The following is an 18,050-nucleotide window of genomic DNA, read 5'->3' as shown; positions in this document are numbered from 1 at the left end:
AAGCATTGTGCATTAACCTCGGAGAAATTCACCCTATAGGATTTATGTATTACTATTCTATCAGGTAAAATAGAAGTACAGGTTTCTTATCGCAAGAGTAAAGTGCTGTTATAATGAATGAGTATGAAAACTATTAGCTATCTGGTTCCATTTAAGTCATGAAAAATGACCTTTTTTTTTTTTTAATGAAAATGCTCTATTTGGGAATTCTACACATCTTGTGAGGATGAGTTAAAACCAGAATAATCAGCTTTGCCATCTCAATTTCACAAGCAGAAAAAACTCGAAACTCACACACAGTAATAACCACAATGAATCATACATACACAATAAAAGTATATCAGGACTATGAAAAAAAGGGAGGCGTGAAAAAGAACTGGGGTACCCAAAACATGTTTTGTTCTCACTAATTAAACCTGAAGTCAACAGTCTTCATAAGAATGTTTAAGAAAAGAATTCCTATTGCTTTGAATCCACAGACGGAAACAAGTGTTTGCAGAAATAATTAGAAGACACTGTCAATCATTTTCAGGAATTGAAGACAAATTCTTGAGATTTGCCTGGATAATATTCAGCTTGGACCCAATGTTGATTTTAACCATTCAGCCGTTAGACATTTGACCAAAAATGTGATCTGACTGACCCCCATTTAAACACAATCTTAGATGACACACCTCCAGCATTTCATCCATGTTCTTCAGGTACACTCTTCTTTTCACACCTGAATACACAGTTGGCCGGCTGTGTACAATGAGTCTGCTGAGTCTCAACAAGTGACATCCGGGGCATGCCCAGTGGTTTCTATCATTGTCTCAAAAGCATCACTTATGCGAACATGCTCCATTACTCAATCAGTAATTTTTCTTAATTTTTAAAAATATTTTATTTATTTTTGAGAGAGAGCCAAGACAGTGCGTGAGCAGTGGAGGGGCAGAGAGAGAGGGAGACAGAGAATCCGAAGCAGGATCCAGGCTCCGAGCCATCAGCACAGAGCCAGACATGGGACTCGAACTCACAAACCGCGAGATCATGACCACAGCCAAAGTCGGATGCTTAACCGACTGAGCCACCCGGGGGCCCCAATCAGTAATTTTTTTCTTTTTTTAGTATGTATTAGTAAATAATAGAGGCAAAAAGCAGTAAATCTTCAAACAAGTATGCCAACAATGCAATACCCTAAAAAGGGCAACACTGGAAAATGTGGAACTTCCAGATGTGTGGCATCCATCCCAGGAGAGCTAGAAGTGTTCACACATAAACCCACGAATTCCACAGAAGATTTAGGGGTACTGATACCTAACTTACTGAAGCGTAGTTGTTCACAAGCCAACCATGTAAAGAATGAATGGAATGTCCCCAACGACCTAAAAGGTGACCATGAAGAAATGGGCTTCTTCAGAGCATTTCTGGATTATTTCAGAAAGTTGGTGGGCCCCAGGATGACAAACTCTCTCACGACTACACTTATCCAGAAATGGAACTCACTGCCCAAATAGAGGGAGCAAACTCTCCATCCAGAAGCTTTAGAAGAGTAGAAGCCAGAAGAAGCCAGAAGAAGCCAGAAGAAGCACCGAAGAGTAGAAGCCAGAGGGCCGCTCACCGGAGACTTCCCAGCGAAGATCCGATTTCACACGAGCAGCGCTCACCAAAGGCGCAACAGAGGCGACCGTTCATGGGGTGCCTGCTCTGTGGGACAGGGACAGCGAGGCTCAAGCGACTCACGTGGCTTGGGACGCTTCGTGGCAGAACCGCAGCTTGACTCCAGGCTGACTGCTGCACCTATGATCTTAACCACTGGAATCTTGATGCACGAAGCACGTTTGCTTTTTAAATAGCTACGCCATCAGACCCCGCCCGTCTACTCTAATCTCTGCCATCCGAGGCCTCGCACCAAAGCCCGGCCAGCATTTACTGAAGGACTCGGTCGGCCCTGCTTCCCTTTGCGAAGTTTCCTCGACCGCAGGCTGCACGGCCTCCCTGGGATGCCAGGAAAATTCATCCTTCAAGATTCTGTCTCAAACGTTACCTTGCATGACCAATCCAACCCCAAGTTACGGCTGTTTTTCCCTGGATGATTCCAGACTGTGGCGGAGCCTGTCCTGTTCTCCCGCAGTAAGAGAACCGTAGCTGGACGGGGCTGCCCACGGAGGCGCTACTTACCAGCCCCCATCCGCACCCCCAACCAGCTCCTTGCTGTGACCTGCGGCCACGTGACGAAGCTCCAGCAGAAGGAATGTGAGTCACAGTGATATGTACGTGCCACTCGGGGCCAACAACTGCCACCGCAGGGGTTCTTTCTCCTTTTCTGCTGGAAAGACTGGAGGACTGGAACCTTCCGAGTTCTCAAAGTATGGTCGCCAGGGCCGCGGCAGGAACATCACCTGTGAACCCACTACATGTGCAAACTATCAGGCCCCAACCCAGACCTCCTGGATGAGAAACCCTGCCCACAGGGCCCAGCAGTCCGGGCCTTTCTTCAACAAGCACAGCAGGGGATTCCCAGGTGACCTCAAGCTGATGGACCGCTGTCCTGGGCGAACTAGCCTCAACCCGGCTGACGATGGGGCGCCAGGAGCAGAACAATGTGTTGAAAGGAACACAGGTCTTTGTACGACCAGGTGGTGCGCAGCTCTCCCCCAGTCCGGACCAGCTGCATCGAAACTGCTTCCTGAGGAAAACAAACCACTATCTTTAAGTCACTGACTTATTGTTGGGATTCTCTGTTGGAGCAGCCTTTTCCGAGCCAATTCCAACATCTCTCTTCCGACACTCACTTGCGTGCTGTAAATATTTGTCCGTCTTTCTCTCGCTGCTACACGAGAAGCTCAGGAGCCAGAACCCTTCTGTCCCATCTTCCCATCCAGGACCCGATACCCCCCCGGCCCATACATACCGCCTATTCAGGACATCGTGCTGTGTACCTACCTCTGTGCTTCCTGTCCTACCGAAACGGTGATTCCTAACATCTGAAGTGATACCATAACCCAGCTTTCGTAAAACCCAACTTTTTTTTTTTTTTTTTTTTTTTTTTTTTTTTTTTAACATTTTTTATTTATTTTTGGGACAGAGAGAGACAGAGCATGAACGGGGGAGGGGCAGAGAGAGAGGGAGACACAGAATCGGAAACAGGCTCCAGGCTCCGAGCCATCAGCCCAGAGCCTGACGCGGGGCTCGAACTCACGGACCGCGAGATCGTGACCTGGCTGAAGTCGGACGCTTAACCGACTGCGCCACCCAGGCGCCCCAAAACCCAACTTTTATAAAAATGTTCTAGGGGTTCCTGGGTGGCTCAGTCGGCTGGGCACCCAACTCTCGATTTCGGCTCGGGTCGTGGTCTCGCGATCTGGGAGCCTGAGCCCCGCGTCAGACTCACAGACAGTGCGGAGCCCGCTTGGGATTCTCTCTCTCTCCCCCCTGCGCTCCTCTCTCCCCCTCAAAGTAAAATAAACTTAAAAAATGATTTATTAAAAAGAAAATGTTCTGAAAGTACCAACATTCACTGCAGACTACAACCCTGCAACTATCTCCAAATTTCCACAATCATTCTCAGAACGATGCCAATTTGTCAAAGGTTTGTCTTCTACAAGCCGACTACTTAGTTGACTTCATTCCCAGTTTCAGAGATAGCTCTGGATTTTGGTCACAGTCCACCTGCCCAGGATAGGACTTACAGTAATAGGGCAACACATGTGACTTTCCTTGGCTGCGCCTGACCCTGCTGCACTCTGCTGTCCAACAGGGACGGTTAATTCACTTGCTAACCCCTGTCACCAACCTGGCCAAGGCACACTGACCTATAGGGCCTTTCTTCAATTTACAACAGCTAAAACCTCAATATCATACATTTACCAAATCTAGAATTAGGGACAAAAGAGGGAAATGAAGTTTAATAGTTTCATTATTTTCCAGAGGTCCTTGCTTTCAATCAAATCAATACAGAAAGGAAAATAATCCAAGACCAGCCTTGGGCACTATTCCAATTTATTTTGTCTGCTGAAACGGTCCCAACATCCTCTTGTCTTTAATATTCTGGGGACTTTTTTTTTTTTAAATCGACTCAAGTGTTGGCTACCAAAGTTACTTGATAAATGACTTTATAGTCCTATGTGGTAAACTCTGAGTCTGTGCCAAACACCTTCTTGGGGCAGCGTATTTCTCCATTAATTTCTATTTCCTATACTTATGAAAGAAACCTCTTTAGAATGGAATCCTTCCAATCCATATCGGAAATTGTAACAAATACGCAGCTTGACGATATCCACAATTCTCTTCAATTTTAACCAGTTTATTAGAATTTCCATTCAAGTCTAGCGGAAGGCTGAGGCTCACCGTCATGATGCCAAACATACTAAGACTTTACTATGTGACTTTAAAAATACCCTACAAGAGCAAAAGGAAAAGACACACTAGTCTGACACTACAGGGAAGGTACAGGAGCCAGCTCAGGTGGGAGCATCATCTTGGGCTAAGAACCCCTGAACCACCTCCGAAGACACAAAGCACTAATAAGGGTAGCTTCACCCTGCCCTCTACCTTCATCAGCTCGGCTCTACTCAGACACCAAAAGTCTTCGTCATTTCTATTCTTGGTAAGTAGCTAACATGAGCAGCTGTGCTGGTCCTGGTATTAGAAACGGCACGCTAACACAGTGAAGCATACTGTAGAGTAAGCTTCAACTCCAAAGCCTAAACAGTTATCGCAAGACAGAATACTCTGGCCAAAATTCAATGTACACTCTAAAAAAAACCTAAAAACCTGATAGGGGCTTATAAAGCAATCAAGCCCTTTCCAAGTATTACTTTATTCTCTACTAGCTAGATCTTTTTTTAAAAATGTCACACCCCATAAAATAGCCTTGACAACTTAGATCAACTAATAATTGTAATGCTGGATCTGCAAAAAGGAATGAAACGATAGTAATGTGAGATTCCAACGTTCCCACCAAAAAGGGATATTAACTCTCAAGATTATTTCCAAAGATGTGACCCACTCCAAAGGAAAGGAACTAGTCAGGTGAAATTTAATTTGAAATTCTGTCGGCAAATTTAAGGATGAAGTTACCAAGTGATGAATGTAAGAATTACATCTTCAACTACTGCATGGCAGGCTTTGCAAGCCTTCTCTACCGCTGACTGCCTGCTACAGTTATTATCTGGTCTGGTATAGTTATTACACTATGCCAGGGCAATATACTTCAGAGTGGACTGACCACCATCAACTATAATAGAAACTGCTACCTACTTCTTAACGGCCAATAAGCTAAATCTGTCCTACATGTGTTGCTCGAGCTCAAAAAAAGAAAACTTCAGAAAATTTTAGCCAAAATTAAAAAAGTCATATTTTCACAAACAATCCAGCATTCCAGCTGCCCTTGAAAAATCAGCTTTGGGAGGGCGCCTGGGTGGCTCAGTCGGTTAAGCGTCCAACTTTGGCTCAGGTCATGATCTCACAGTTCATGGGTTCAAGCCCCACATGGGGCTCTGTGCTGACAGCTCAGAGCCTGGAGCCTGCTTTGGATTCTGGGTCTCCCTCTCTCTCTGCCCCTCCCCTGCTCAAGCTCTCTCTCTCTCAAAAAACAAATAAGTATTTTTTTAAAAATTAAAAGAAAAAGAAAAAGAAAAAGAAAAATCAGCTTTGGTAACCATCAGCAAGAGTGAGTGAGGGCTTTCCTTTTAGACTGGGCATAGGCTTTCCAGATGGCCAGGCTGTCCATGCCTCAGAAGATGGCTGAGTCTACATTTACATTTATTTACCTTCCTTGCCCCGTGCCCTCTAGACATCTGAATTTGGAAATACGCTGGCATTGCTATTTCACCTAACCCGTGGCCTGATCAGCTGTACGGCGACCTGGTCAGCTGAACGGCACCTTCCAATAAACAAAAACTCCCAGGGGTTTACTCGTAAACCTGAATGCTGCTCTCCGGCAATTCTCCTTTTATACAATCAATTTCTAGAACTTCACTGAAGGTCTTTACACTGATCTTTGAAGTTTAATACTGTTAACTTAGATGCATTCAATTCAGTCACTATTTACTGAGCACCCACAAGACGAGTGGTTTTGAAACTAGTGGTTTTGCAAAAAGGCAAAGCCTGTCTCCATTCAGTGTTAACAAGTATCACCTCAATGTCTTCCATGTGCACAGATCTACCTAAAATTTAGTGTCAAAAAAGAGAAGGATTCAGAGGTTTTTGTTTGTATAAGCAGGGAGCTCTTTATTTTATTTTAATATGCATGTAGCTGAGTAACTTAAACATGTCCAAAATTAGATATTATCTGTAAGCCTGACCTTCCATAAACACCTAGTTTGGCACAGAAACCCTCTAAAAACTAAGAAAGCTTCTAAGGGATTATGGATTAGCACAGAAAGTATGTTACATTTTTGTCCACTGCCTAGACAGGAGCAAGGCAAGCTGGTCAGAGGCCTGGGCCTTCGCAGAAGAGTGAGGTCCCCCTGGTTGGCAGCTGGGGGGGGGGGTCCCCTTGGCCTCCTCTCTCCACAGGGACACTGGCTGCCCAGAAAGGATCCAGTGATGACACCTGCTGCTGGCAGAAAGCCAGGCTTCCTGGGATTGGCTTGGGGGAGGTGGGGGAATATCCCAAAGGAACCTTCTGGAGGGCCCAAATGAAAGGGGAGAGGGCGTGGCACCACAAGCTGCGGCTCTTTGTTCTTTGTGAATAAAGACAATTATGCACTTGGAAGGCTTCGTTTTTCTGAATCTCTTGATAACAGTGCTGATAAAGCTTCTCTTTTCAATCACCCCTAATCACCCCTCATCACCAGACACTGTAATCATTTAGCTGAGAATACTGGGACCTCTCCTGGTTATCTTCATTTCCCTTTGAATAATCATCACAGTCCTCCAAAATTCTTGGGTGCTTTGCTAGTCTCCTTTTAAGTCACCATCTAGAAGAAAATAAAAGTTGGCCCAAAGCGTTGATGTAGCTTCCTTCTGACCTCCTAGCTTCCTTCTGAAATGCTGTGCGGTCTTTGGTCAGCCTCACAACACAGGCCCATGACGCTCAAGGCTATGCACCTGCTAAGAGGCACCACGGACCGGCAGGAGACCAAATCCCAGGGGGACCTGAACCCAATTTGGGGAGCTTACCCAGCTGGGCTGCAAACACAAGAAAGCACCTCATCCACTGAGGTCACCACTGATCTCCGGGTCCCATGATCCGCCCTGTAGCCGGGGAGGGTGTGAGTGGCAAGGACAGGGTGAAAAAGTGAAGTGGTCGCAGGACAAAGAGCCCTGAGAACCGGGGCACGACTGCCCAGGCCCTCTGCCCGCTCACTCAGCATCGGGCCTGTGTGACCCCCTCGGCCAGGACCCTCCACCCCCGCCTGGTCAGCTGCTCCTACTCGTGGCTGTTCTGAAACAGTCCTAAAACCACAGCATCAGCCTGCAGCCGCTTTCTGCGTTGTATCCCGCACGTCTAGCACGCGGTCAGGTGTACGATGGGCACTCGGACACTTGCAAAGAGCGTGGCTGAAAACGCACTGACGGACAGACGGACCAGCCCAGGGATGGGCTGAACCCCCGCACAACACCGCGTCCTCCACAAGCCCTGCGAAAGGACCTCGGTAGTCATTCACACCCAACCCTGAGCTGCCCTTTCTCAAGGCCAACCACACCCCCTGGGGCGGCCCCCCACCCCACCCCACCTGACAGAGCAGGACACCCCTGCTTACAAAAGATCAGCGAATGCTAAAACCCCAGCAGCTAATAAATGGCGATCGTTGGTGCCAATCTGTGCTTTTCACCACACCAGTTCCGCTTCCTCCGAGCAGGGTCTAAGCCAATGCTGGTCCTCAGCATGAAGGACAAGAGCAGGAGTAAGAGGAGGCCACTATTCCTTTTTTGCTGTTATTTTTTTTTTAATGTCTATTTATTTCTGCGAGAGAGTAAGAGCGTGAGCGGGCGAGGGGCAGAGAGGGAAGGAAACACAGAATCCGAAGCAGGCTCCAGGCTCGGAGCTGTCAGCACAGAGCCCAATGCGGGTTCGAACCCACAAACCACGAAATCATGACCTGAGCCAAAGTTGGATGCTTAACCGACTGTGCCACCCGAGGCCCCTATTCTAACTCCCAGCAGGGAGAGTTGTAAAATAAGCAGATAAAATAATTTTTTTTAAAAAAGTGCTGCAGGTGCTATCAGAGCGAGTTAAAGCAGGAGGGGGCATGAGGCAGTTGCTTGGGACGCCCTCATCAACAAGGGGGGGCAGATCACCCGGAAACCAAAGGTGGATTCTCCTACCGCTGCTTTCTAGAGTTGGAAGGATACTCACATTTGAGAAGCAGCCAGTGGAAAGGGGCAAGACCCCACGATGCACCCATTAACTCCTTCCTAAGAAAGAAAGATCTGGATAAGAATGGGCTTTTGCTCTGAAGACAGGGAGGGGCCAGTGGGAGTCCAGAGCCTAGGAGAGAGGTTGAGCGGGCCCACTTCAGGCAGAGGAAACAGCTTAATCAAAGGCAGGGAGTTAAAAGACAGGAGAAAGCACGGAGGGAGCGGGGCAGTCTTAGTAACTGAGTACAAAGTACTTGTAGCAGCAGCAGACAAGGATTTAAATTCCAAATCTAAATGCATGGCCTTTGGCAATATACTGCTCCGGTCTGGGGGTGGGGGTGGGGGGCTCTGAATAATAAAAAAGGAGCTGGCATCACAACACAGAGATTCTAAGCCTACCCTTCAGGGGCCAATGGTTCGCAAAGGTTAGCAGATGGTAGGAACCAGGGCGAGCAACGCCTCTCACAGGAAGGCCTCCCTTTCAGGGAAGACCCCGCCCCGCGTTCAGACTCCTCACACTGTCTACACCAGAAGTTATACACACAGTCACTGGGCATAAATGACAGGACTGAAAGGACACGTGTACATCAGTCAACAAAACACGTGTTCCATTTCAGGGCCATACCTTCTAGAGTACATTACGAATTTTATTTCTCCAAATCTTGTGATCATATTGCCAACAGCACCATTACACTGCATTCTATTTCGAGCTTACATGTTAAAGGATTAAACACAAACATGTAAAGAGTACATCATAGGGTGCCTGGGTGGCTCAGTTGGTTAAGCGTCCGACTCTTGGTTTCGGCTCAGGTCATGAGCTCACAGTTTCGTGGGATCGAGGCCCACGTCAGACTCTGCACGGGCAGCACAGAGCCTGCTTGGGATTATCTCTCTGCCTCTCTCTCAGCCCTTGCCCAACTCGTGCTGTCTCTGTCTCTTTCAAAATAAATAAATAAACTTTAAAAAGTAAAAAAATACGTCACATTTTTATAGCCCTTTAGTAATATGGAGAGCCTTAAAAAGCTCTTTAACTCTGATGGTGGTTAGGGTAGGAGACTGGTCACAAACACAGGTTCCCTGGCCCTCATTCAGGAGGTCTGGGGAGACACTGAACATATCTATTTTTAACAACAAACCCAAGTGACTTCTGATACAAGTGGCCTCAGAGCCACACTTTCAAAAGCACTGCACAGGCAAGCGTGGACGCTGTGAGGAGTTAGGCAGGGAAATAACCGGGCATTTCTCGAAGTCTGCCGCTGGATGTGGCTGTTAGTGTTGGAGGCAGAAGCCTGATGGCAATGGTTGTAAGAGCGAATAGGAATTGGGAAAATGGAAGCACCAAGCATCAACTGTTCTTTCAAAACGTGCGACTGAGAAGAGACAGAATGACTATGTGCTGTATGGGGTGTGCCCAAAGGTTTTTACTTGTAGAGAAACGAGTAATACCGCACAGGGCTTATTAGTAACCATATTGTTCTGGATATTTAAATGCCGTCCAGGTCCACCTGTGCCCCCGAAGCATCAACTTGCCCTGTGGAGGGGACACCGGCAGGAGATGGAAGGATGAGAAGGACGTAGGGGTATTCGTCCCTCCCAACCCCCTCCCTCAAGCTCACCGCCACAGGGAGCAGCCCCTAGGGCTCCCCCCTTGGGGTTTTCTCCTTCCTCCCCCTGGCCTCTCTAGCCCTAGCAGAGCTGGTACTGGGGGACTGTCCCATTCCTTGTTGATTTCCCTAAACCTGCACTGATCCTAGTAAATAGTTCTTAAAGGTCTCCCCAGTTACCTAGTTCAATCCGGCTCCCAGCAGACCCTGACGGATGCACAGATCACTAAGCAGAGTAGGTGCCAGAACAGCACCGAACCCAAAACGCTTTTGTGGTTCGAGTAAGGAATCAGTCACAGTGAGATGGGATTCAGAAACAGACTGACACGCACGGTGTACTGGAGGCAGAATTGGAAGAACGGTCAGGATGTTGGCAGCAGAGGAAGAGGAAGGGGCACGTCGTTAGCACCGGTTCATTCCTCCTGAGTCCCGGTTCTACCTTTTCACACATTAGCTACCCCTCCCTCTTTTCCACGCTCTACACATTGACCAAAGCATGACTTCAGGCTTCGCCCGTGTCATTCATAAAATCTTTAAGTGATCTCTTCTGAGGACTGTGTTTATTTTATTTTAAAATGAAATAAAATCGTGTGTGTTTTCTTTTGAAGAAATCTTGTCAAGTTCTAGCACTGGGGGAATCCCGCCTGTTAACTGAGTGCAGGCAAAGGCTGTGTGTGAGTTGTTTTGATTATTTCCCTGGAAAGTCAGCCCCGACGGGCCACAATAAACAGAGACTAGGGTTATGTGTACCTATCGAGGTAGTACCGAACACACGAAGTTTTAAAGCAGGGGGACAAAGAACTCTTGAAGCATTAAGAAGCAGAAAAACCACTTCTGATTCCAAACTCAAAACTGGATTTTAATCCTAATTTAATCACTGTGTGGGCATATGACTGAACCTGAACCTCCTATTTCCCTTCCTGAAAAAGAAGTCCTAAAGATTAAAAATGGAATACATATGAACAGATGTTAACTTACATGTACTCCATAGTTTGCGGAGGAAAGGCGTATCAAACGTGTGCTGGGAGCCAGGCACTTTACCCAGACTACGTGTTTTCGTCTTCACCAACATCTACAAATAGGTTATTATTTATTTTACATTTTACAGCTGAAGAGACTGGGGCTTAAAGAAAAAGACGGTAATTTGCCAAACAGCACAGGGCTGGCAGAGTCTGGCTACAGACCCAGTCGTGCCTGTTCCGCTCTCCACCACACTGTGACTTCCTACAGACCAAGGGACAGAAAACCGGGAAACCAGTCTGAACTGCAATTGTCAGGGCATGTGGCATTTTGCTTAGCTGCCTCAGATTAAACAGAAAGGCAATTTCGAGTCTTACTGTTAAAAACTTCTTCAAAATGTATTAGTCCATTCTCCTCCCTTGAGTTTTTATTTATATTCCCTCCAACTCTGGCCAAAAAGAATTTGGGGCAGCTTCCTCAGTTAATGAAACAAACACAGGATCATGGAATTTTAAAACTAAGCACAACACACATTTTACACAGAAGGAAACTCATTTATGTAAAGTGACATATCTAAAATTAGTTAACTGACAGGGCCTAAAATACAGATTCAAGATTCCTAGTCCCATATGCCTTCCTTATTAAAAGGAATCTTCCACGGCAGATTGTCTCAGGATTTTCTGGGTTCTCGTGATGAAGACTGATGCTCATTACGGGTGTAAAAGTAGACAGGACAGACAAATGAGTTAAATATTTATGTCCTAAACCTAAAGCATTCAAGTGGCGGCTTTAAAATAAAATTAATCCTTGCTTTGCTTGTTTCACTGCCACTCACCTTCTTCCCCTTAAAAACCATGTTCTTAAAAAGGCTCAGTACTGAAAACTCTGCTGATTTCTTCATCTATAAAATGGGGTTCACCATAGCACAGAACCCTAGGAGGATTAAGTAAGTCAATGTTTTAAACTACTCTTCCCCTGAACACATTCCTTCATTTCATTGGTTGCCTACATCGTACAGCGCGAGAATATACAGAAAAGGTCAATCAACAAACCAACCGACCCCAAAGGAAACAGGATTTTATAAGCCTCCACACTTCTCTCTCTCTCTCTCTCTCTCTCTCTCTCTCTCTCTCTCTCACACACACACACACACACACACACACACACACACACGGTTTTCCCCTATTCCAACCACTACCACCAGCCTCCAGTGTTTGGGAAGTTCTTTATCTCCATTCTCTCCTCCAAAAATCTACTGGCAATCCGTATCTACAACAGTGATGTTAAGACTTTAAATTAAAATTGACCTTTTATTCAAATGCTTAATACCATATCTATATATACATAACACATATATAATATATATACACATAGCATATCACATATATGATATGTATACATATACGTAAAATACATCAGACCTTGAATCTCACCTGATTTCACAAGGTACTGAGAGGACAATTAAATAATACAACGCTGTGAAAAGAGGTCTGTAAACTGTAACGTGTTATCCACTGTAATTATTGCCTAACTTCGCAGGATTAGCTACAGACAGGTCATATGCCATTCCCCACCCATCCTTTTCTCCCTCCTTCCAAACCTTTCAAAATATCTTAAGCCTCCTTCTTGCCCTCTCCCCCACCCCCCAAACAGTTTAGTCCATCATCTCTGAAACACTAATCCTGTCCCCAAACAGGACTGTCTTGATGAGGCCAACTGGCTGCCAGGAAGGCCAACCTGGATACCACGTCGCTAGGGAAATTTACTCAAGTTTCACGGTATTACAGCATCATGGGAAATAAGGACAGAAAATGGTAAAAGGGAAAGAAAAGAGAGTAAAGGGAGGGAGGAGAGAGAGGGCAAGAGAACAGCCTCAGTCTAGTAACTCAGAGAGGTAAATCAAATGGAATAGAACATACATACGATGAGATTTACACACACACACACACACACACACACACACACACACACTCTCTCTCTCTCTCTCTAAAAAACAGGTTGATTTGGGACATGTAATTATTCTCTCTTGCTTGTTACTCCTCACTTCGGGGTCTTTTAAAAATTCACCGCACCAGCAACTAATCCAGAACATAATTATATTCAACGACATCTGGTGCCTTCTCCACAGCACTTTTGGCCCTTGTCTCGGTACAGCTCTCCCTGCGTCCAAATCCTCCTCAAAACCCGCTCTCCGTCTACCCCCTGCATAACCACCCAATAAAGTCACCTGGAATGCAAGGCCTAGAAAGGTGAAACCCCACAGGCTTACAGCATCATTTACCCTCACTTCATAGCGGAGTTAGTATTTTCATTTAAATTTAAGGCACACTTGGGGTGCCTGGGTGGTTCAGGCGGTTGAGCATCTGGCTTCAGCTTGGGTCATGATCTCAGAGTTCGTGAGTTCGAGCCCCAAGTCGGGCTCTGTGCTGACAGCTCAGAGCCTGGAGCCTGCTTCAGAGTCTGTGTCTCCCTCTCTGCCCCTCCCCTACTTGCACTCTCTCTCTCGAAAATAAATAAGCATTAAAAAAATGTTTTTTAAATTTAGGCACACTAAACAAATACTATGGTTACCTCAAGGTCACTCTGCAATTCTCAGGAAAGATTAAACGGCCCAGGAGTCTAAGACAAGATCTGTTCCTTTTCCTTGCCTGGTCTTACTACAAAATATTTCTCTTTTCTCTCTTAACTTACCCTGCAATGCACATTTGTATATTCCATACAGGCCAGTATTTTCTATTGTTTCAAAAATTCTACTCACTCTAGTACAAGAGATGAACTAGTTCTCTGGCCCTACGGTTCTGTTTTTCCTCTGACATTAAACAACTGCTTTTAGGGGCGCCTGAGTGGCTCAGTCAGTTAAGCGCCTGACTTCAGCTCAGGTCATGATCTCACAGTTCGTGGGTTCAAGCCCCATGTCCGGCTCTGTGCTGACAGCTCAGAACCTGGAGCCTGCTTTGGATTCTGTGTCTCCCTCTTGCTCTCTGCCCCTCCCCTGCTCACACTCTGTCTCTCTCTGTCTCTCTCTCTCTTTCAAAAATAAATAAACATTTAAAAAAAACAACTGCTTTTATAATTTCCTAAATTTTCAAAACATTTTTAATTAGCACATACCAAATTAACAAACTAACAAGTTATATTTTTACACTTTTCATTTCCTGATTTGTCTTTTTCCTGTTGAATCACACTATTTGATTACAAGTAATTCTTAGGCTTCCTCTCAACTTGAACTCAATTATTTACATGTTACAAAAATTAATTTCTATTTCAAAATCATGATTAAATCACTCTTTATTCATCCAATTTACAGTAAGAGTTTGTAGTTATTCCAAGAGTTTTATCAGCAAAAAAGTTAATTCTTCACTGCTTCAAAGAAATAGTTTATCATCACCATAAAAAGTTAAGACATGTATGGTTAGTAATCCAATCTTAAGATGTGCTTAGAAAAGAGGAAACAATTCAAAATACAAATGGCTGCAAAAATTCAGAGCAGTCCCAAGAGAAGGAAGGTTGTCCAAGATAACAAATCAAGACCTACAGATAATAAAGAAGGAAAGCCAAAATCTCAAGTCCTGTCACCTTCCCTTGAGTTTCCTGCTTATTTCAGTACCGAAAAGAACTTGCTCTGGATTGCTGAGATGTTTAAATGATTTCATTAATATCAAATCACTTTAAAAAGTTATTAAGCATTACATAAACTAAAAGAGGGGTGCCTGGGTGGCTCAGTTGGTTGAGCGTCCGGCTCTTGACTTCAACTGAGGTCACGATCTCACACTTCGTGGGGTGGAGCCTCACATCGGGGTCCATGCTGGCAGTGTGTAGCCTGCTTGGGAGGGGTGCCTGACTGGCTCAGCTGGTTAAGCTTCCAACTATGGATTTTAGCTCAGCTCATGATCTCACAGTTAGTGGGATCAAGCCCCACAGGCTCCGTGCTGACAGCTGCTTGAGGCTGCTTGAAATTCTCTCTCCCTCTCTCTCTGCCCCTCCCCCGCTCGCATGAGTGCACAAAGGCTCTCTAATAAATAAATAAACATTTTTTTAAAATAAAAGGTACTAGCACAGGAAAAAAAATATATTTCATCATGGTAAGCAGAGAAAGAAAGAATACACCTGTTCCCTAAAATTAACGAAAGGTTACATGGTGACAGATGGTAACTACACTTATCTGGTGAGCACTGTGTAATGTACAGAATTGTCCGATCACTGTGCTGTATACCTGAAACTAATATAATACTATAAATCGACTACAATTAAAAAAAAAAAAGTTCGAGGCCTATCTCCCTTGCTCCTCATCATCAAAAAAAATCTTAAACGGATACCCACCCTGCATCTGCCGATACCCTGGCAGCAACCTACTTAAGTCACGGGTGTAAAAACACTAAAAGGTCACACAGTGTAGTTCAGTTTGGAAAAGTGAGAATCCTCCACAGGGCTGAGAAGATTAAAAAAAAAAAACCCAAAACCCTAAGTTCTGAAAAGTTTATTAATAAACAGAGGAAACTACTTTCTTATAGTACATGATTAATTTCACCGCTGGCACTTTATTAACATGACCTACAACTGTTGCTCAAGATTTGTGGGGGATGGGCATTTTACCATGAACCAAAAATTATGACTGAAATAGAAGTAAGGGATTCAGATGTGAACAGAGGTAGAATTTTTTATATAGTCGTACACACACCAGTCCTTAAATTAAAAAAAAAAAAAGAAAAAACAGTAAAGCACAAAGTAAGTTAATGTCCTAGTATCAGGCACAGGAGTGGTTTCCCATCTGGCTGCTATGAAACCCAGTCTGGATACAGAGGAATCCTGTCTTATAAATGAAATCCCTGATGACATCAAAGGACAGCAGCACTCTCAAGAAAACGGCAGTGAACCAGGATCCTTGTAAAGCCCAAACACTTCTAGATCACAGTACACCTGAAATAATTGCAAGCAAAATTTTCAGTTGATCTAGCCTGGGGCTACAGCAATTATCTATCTCCGCCCTCCCCCCCTCCGCCCCACTTCCCCAACAATGACCCTAAATGTCACTATCCTAAATGTCACTCTGAGAAAATACTTCCAAACTTTTTCTGAATAAAAATGGCGCTGCTTTTCCCATCACACTACTGTTTATTTCTCAAAAACCCTTAGGCCTTTCACACAAGCTCAACTGGCCTCCTTTAAACACCTCCCTTCCCCAAACAGTGTCATATGGGGTTTTTTTTTGTTTGTTTTGTTTTTTGTTTTTGAGGGGTGTGGAAGAGAGGGGTAGGGTGGCTTCTTCCAACCACAAGGTTGCAACTTTCTCAGCTAGAAATCCTGGGATTATTATGTGACTTTGACTTTTCTTCATAACCTCTGCCTTCCCCGCAAACTGTTGCCTCTCTGTTCAATAAGCCACACTTCAATGCAAACTGTCCCAAGGTGCAGGTCGCGGAGCCCTAAGCTGGCCACCCCCGCGCCACGCTCGCGGGTCTAGTGCACTCTCCGCTGAGGTCCATCCATCCTGCTTCCCCGTGGGGCATTCGGTGCCACGCGCGCAGGGCACAGACACCAAAGCACAGCCTTTCTACACCGTCTACACCCGTGCCCACACGCACTGCGAGTGGCTTCGGGACTCCGGATCGCCGAGTGCCCGGCGCACACACGACCCGGCTCGGGGCGCTGCTGTGGCGGGCAGCAGGGCCAAGCATGCACGCGCGCACGTCGGTGCCCGGAGCCCCCCCGGGCTGCACGGGCACGGCCGGGATGGGGGCTGGGTGGGCACGCCGGGGAGGGGCGGCTGGCGCGAGATGGCGTGCGGACAATAACAGGCGGGTCGCCCCCTCCCCTCAAGGGGCGGCCCCCGCCGCAGCCCGTGCCCGGGGTCCCGGCTCCCGCGCGGATGGCACACCGCCGGGGAGGGGGCGGCGAGGGCGCGACGCCAGCAGGGCCTCCTCGGGTACCTGGTCGATGGGCAGCTGCACGGCGTTGCTGAGGGGCTGCAGCAGGGTGGAGCCCGTGGTGCTGGTGGTGGCCATGGCCGGCCTGGCGCTCCGCCTGCCGCGCTCCGGCCGCCCGCGCCGCTCGCCCGCGCGCCGTGCCGGGCGACGCCGAGGATGGGGATGCAGCCGGCGCGCCTGCCCCCTGGCCGCCCGCGGTGTGAGCGGCGCGGGGCGGGGCCAGGGAGGGGCCGGGGGCGGTGACCGGCTCGGCCCTCCCCCGGTGCCCCCGCCCGCGCCCGCGCGCCCGCGTTCCCGCTCGCGCCCGCGCCCGCGTCCCCGGCCTCCCGCCCGCGTCCGCGCCCGCTCCCGCGCCCGCCCCGCCCCCTGACTTCCAGCAGCTTCCAGCGCCCCCTCCCCACCTTGCGCGCCCTCGCGCCAGACAGCCCCGCCGCCCAATCGCGGTGCGGCGCCTCGACGCCCGCAGCCAATCAGAGGGCGCTGGCCGCGCCGCGCCCCGCCCCCATCTCAGGCCTCGGTGAGGGGCCGAGGGGCGGTCGCGGCCGAGGGCCGATCGCAGGCGGCCTTGCGCGGTGCGGACGTGGCGGGGTTTTGCCCGGTCACCCTTTTCGTCGTCCTTCCCGACAGTCGGCGGACAGCCACCCTTCGCTAGGAGGAACCGTGGACAACAAAGGGGAACGGGGTGGCCGCCAGACAAAGGGAACGACGTGAGGGTCGTCGTTGAGCCAGGACTGGGGGAAGTTGGGGACAAAACCAGGAGGCTGGGAAGAGGAGGGCGACAAACCAAAAAAGTGACCTGGCTAAGATGTCCCTTTGTCTTAAGCAGTGCGGTGGACAAGCCCAAACTTGAAGCCAGTTTCAGTTGTGTGTGCCCCTCAGTGACCCCCCGCCACCCCCAGCCCGGGGCCCTCGAGGGGCAAGAGACCCCGGTGCAGCTGGACGCGCGACCCCGGGCTGGAGGCCGTTCTCACCTGAACTGCTTGCTCTTGGTGGCCAGCAGCTGCTCCCGGGGCATCTCTGCACCCCTCGGTCACCTCCCCCCAGTCCCCACTGCTGTTGCTTTTGCCGCACGATGTGTGTGGTGGTTATTGTGTGTGATGTGTATATCGAATCTATTTGCCCAGACTTAGTAAAAAAGGGAACCATTTGAGTTCCTTGAAAATGCAAGTATCTGTTTAGAAGACTTTTTCAAAAGGACTCCTGGAGGTGAATATCAGGAAAGCTCAAAATTCAACGGTCTGAAATTTTTGGTAGGAACAGCTAATGGTTCATG

At 47.5% G+C, this 18,050-nt stretch overlaps 1 protein-coding gene across 2 annotated transcripts in view; it reads right to left on the bottom strand.

Annotated features, from left to right (window-relative positions):
- Positions 1-16,935, bottom strand: part of MBOAT2 (membrane bound O-acyltransferase domain containing 2) — a 126,343-nt gene extending 109,408 nt beyond the window's left edge. For both annotated transcript variants that reach the window (XM_042933721.1, XM_042933722.1), the window contains exon 1: positions 16,781-16,935. In XM_042933721.1, coding sequence (XP_042789655.1) covers positions 16,781-16,855 — 75 coding nt within the window. In that variant the 5' untranslated portion in view covers positions 16,856-16,935. The remainder of the gene's footprint in view (positions 1-16,780) is intronic.
- Positions 16,936-18,050: the final 1,115 nt, after the last annotated feature.

The sequence above is a fragment of the Panthera leo genome, chromosome A3 (genome assembly GCF_018350215.1).
Source record: "Panthera leo isolate Ple1 chromosome A3, P.leo_Ple1_pat1.1, whole genome shotgun sequence".
In the NCBI taxonomy this organism is placed as follows: Eukaryota; Metazoa; Chordata; class Mammalia; order Carnivora; family Felidae; genus Panthera; species Panthera leo.
The sequence above is the reverse complement of the archived record's forward strand: the minus strand, read 5'-3'. Positions and strand labels throughout refer to the sequence as shown.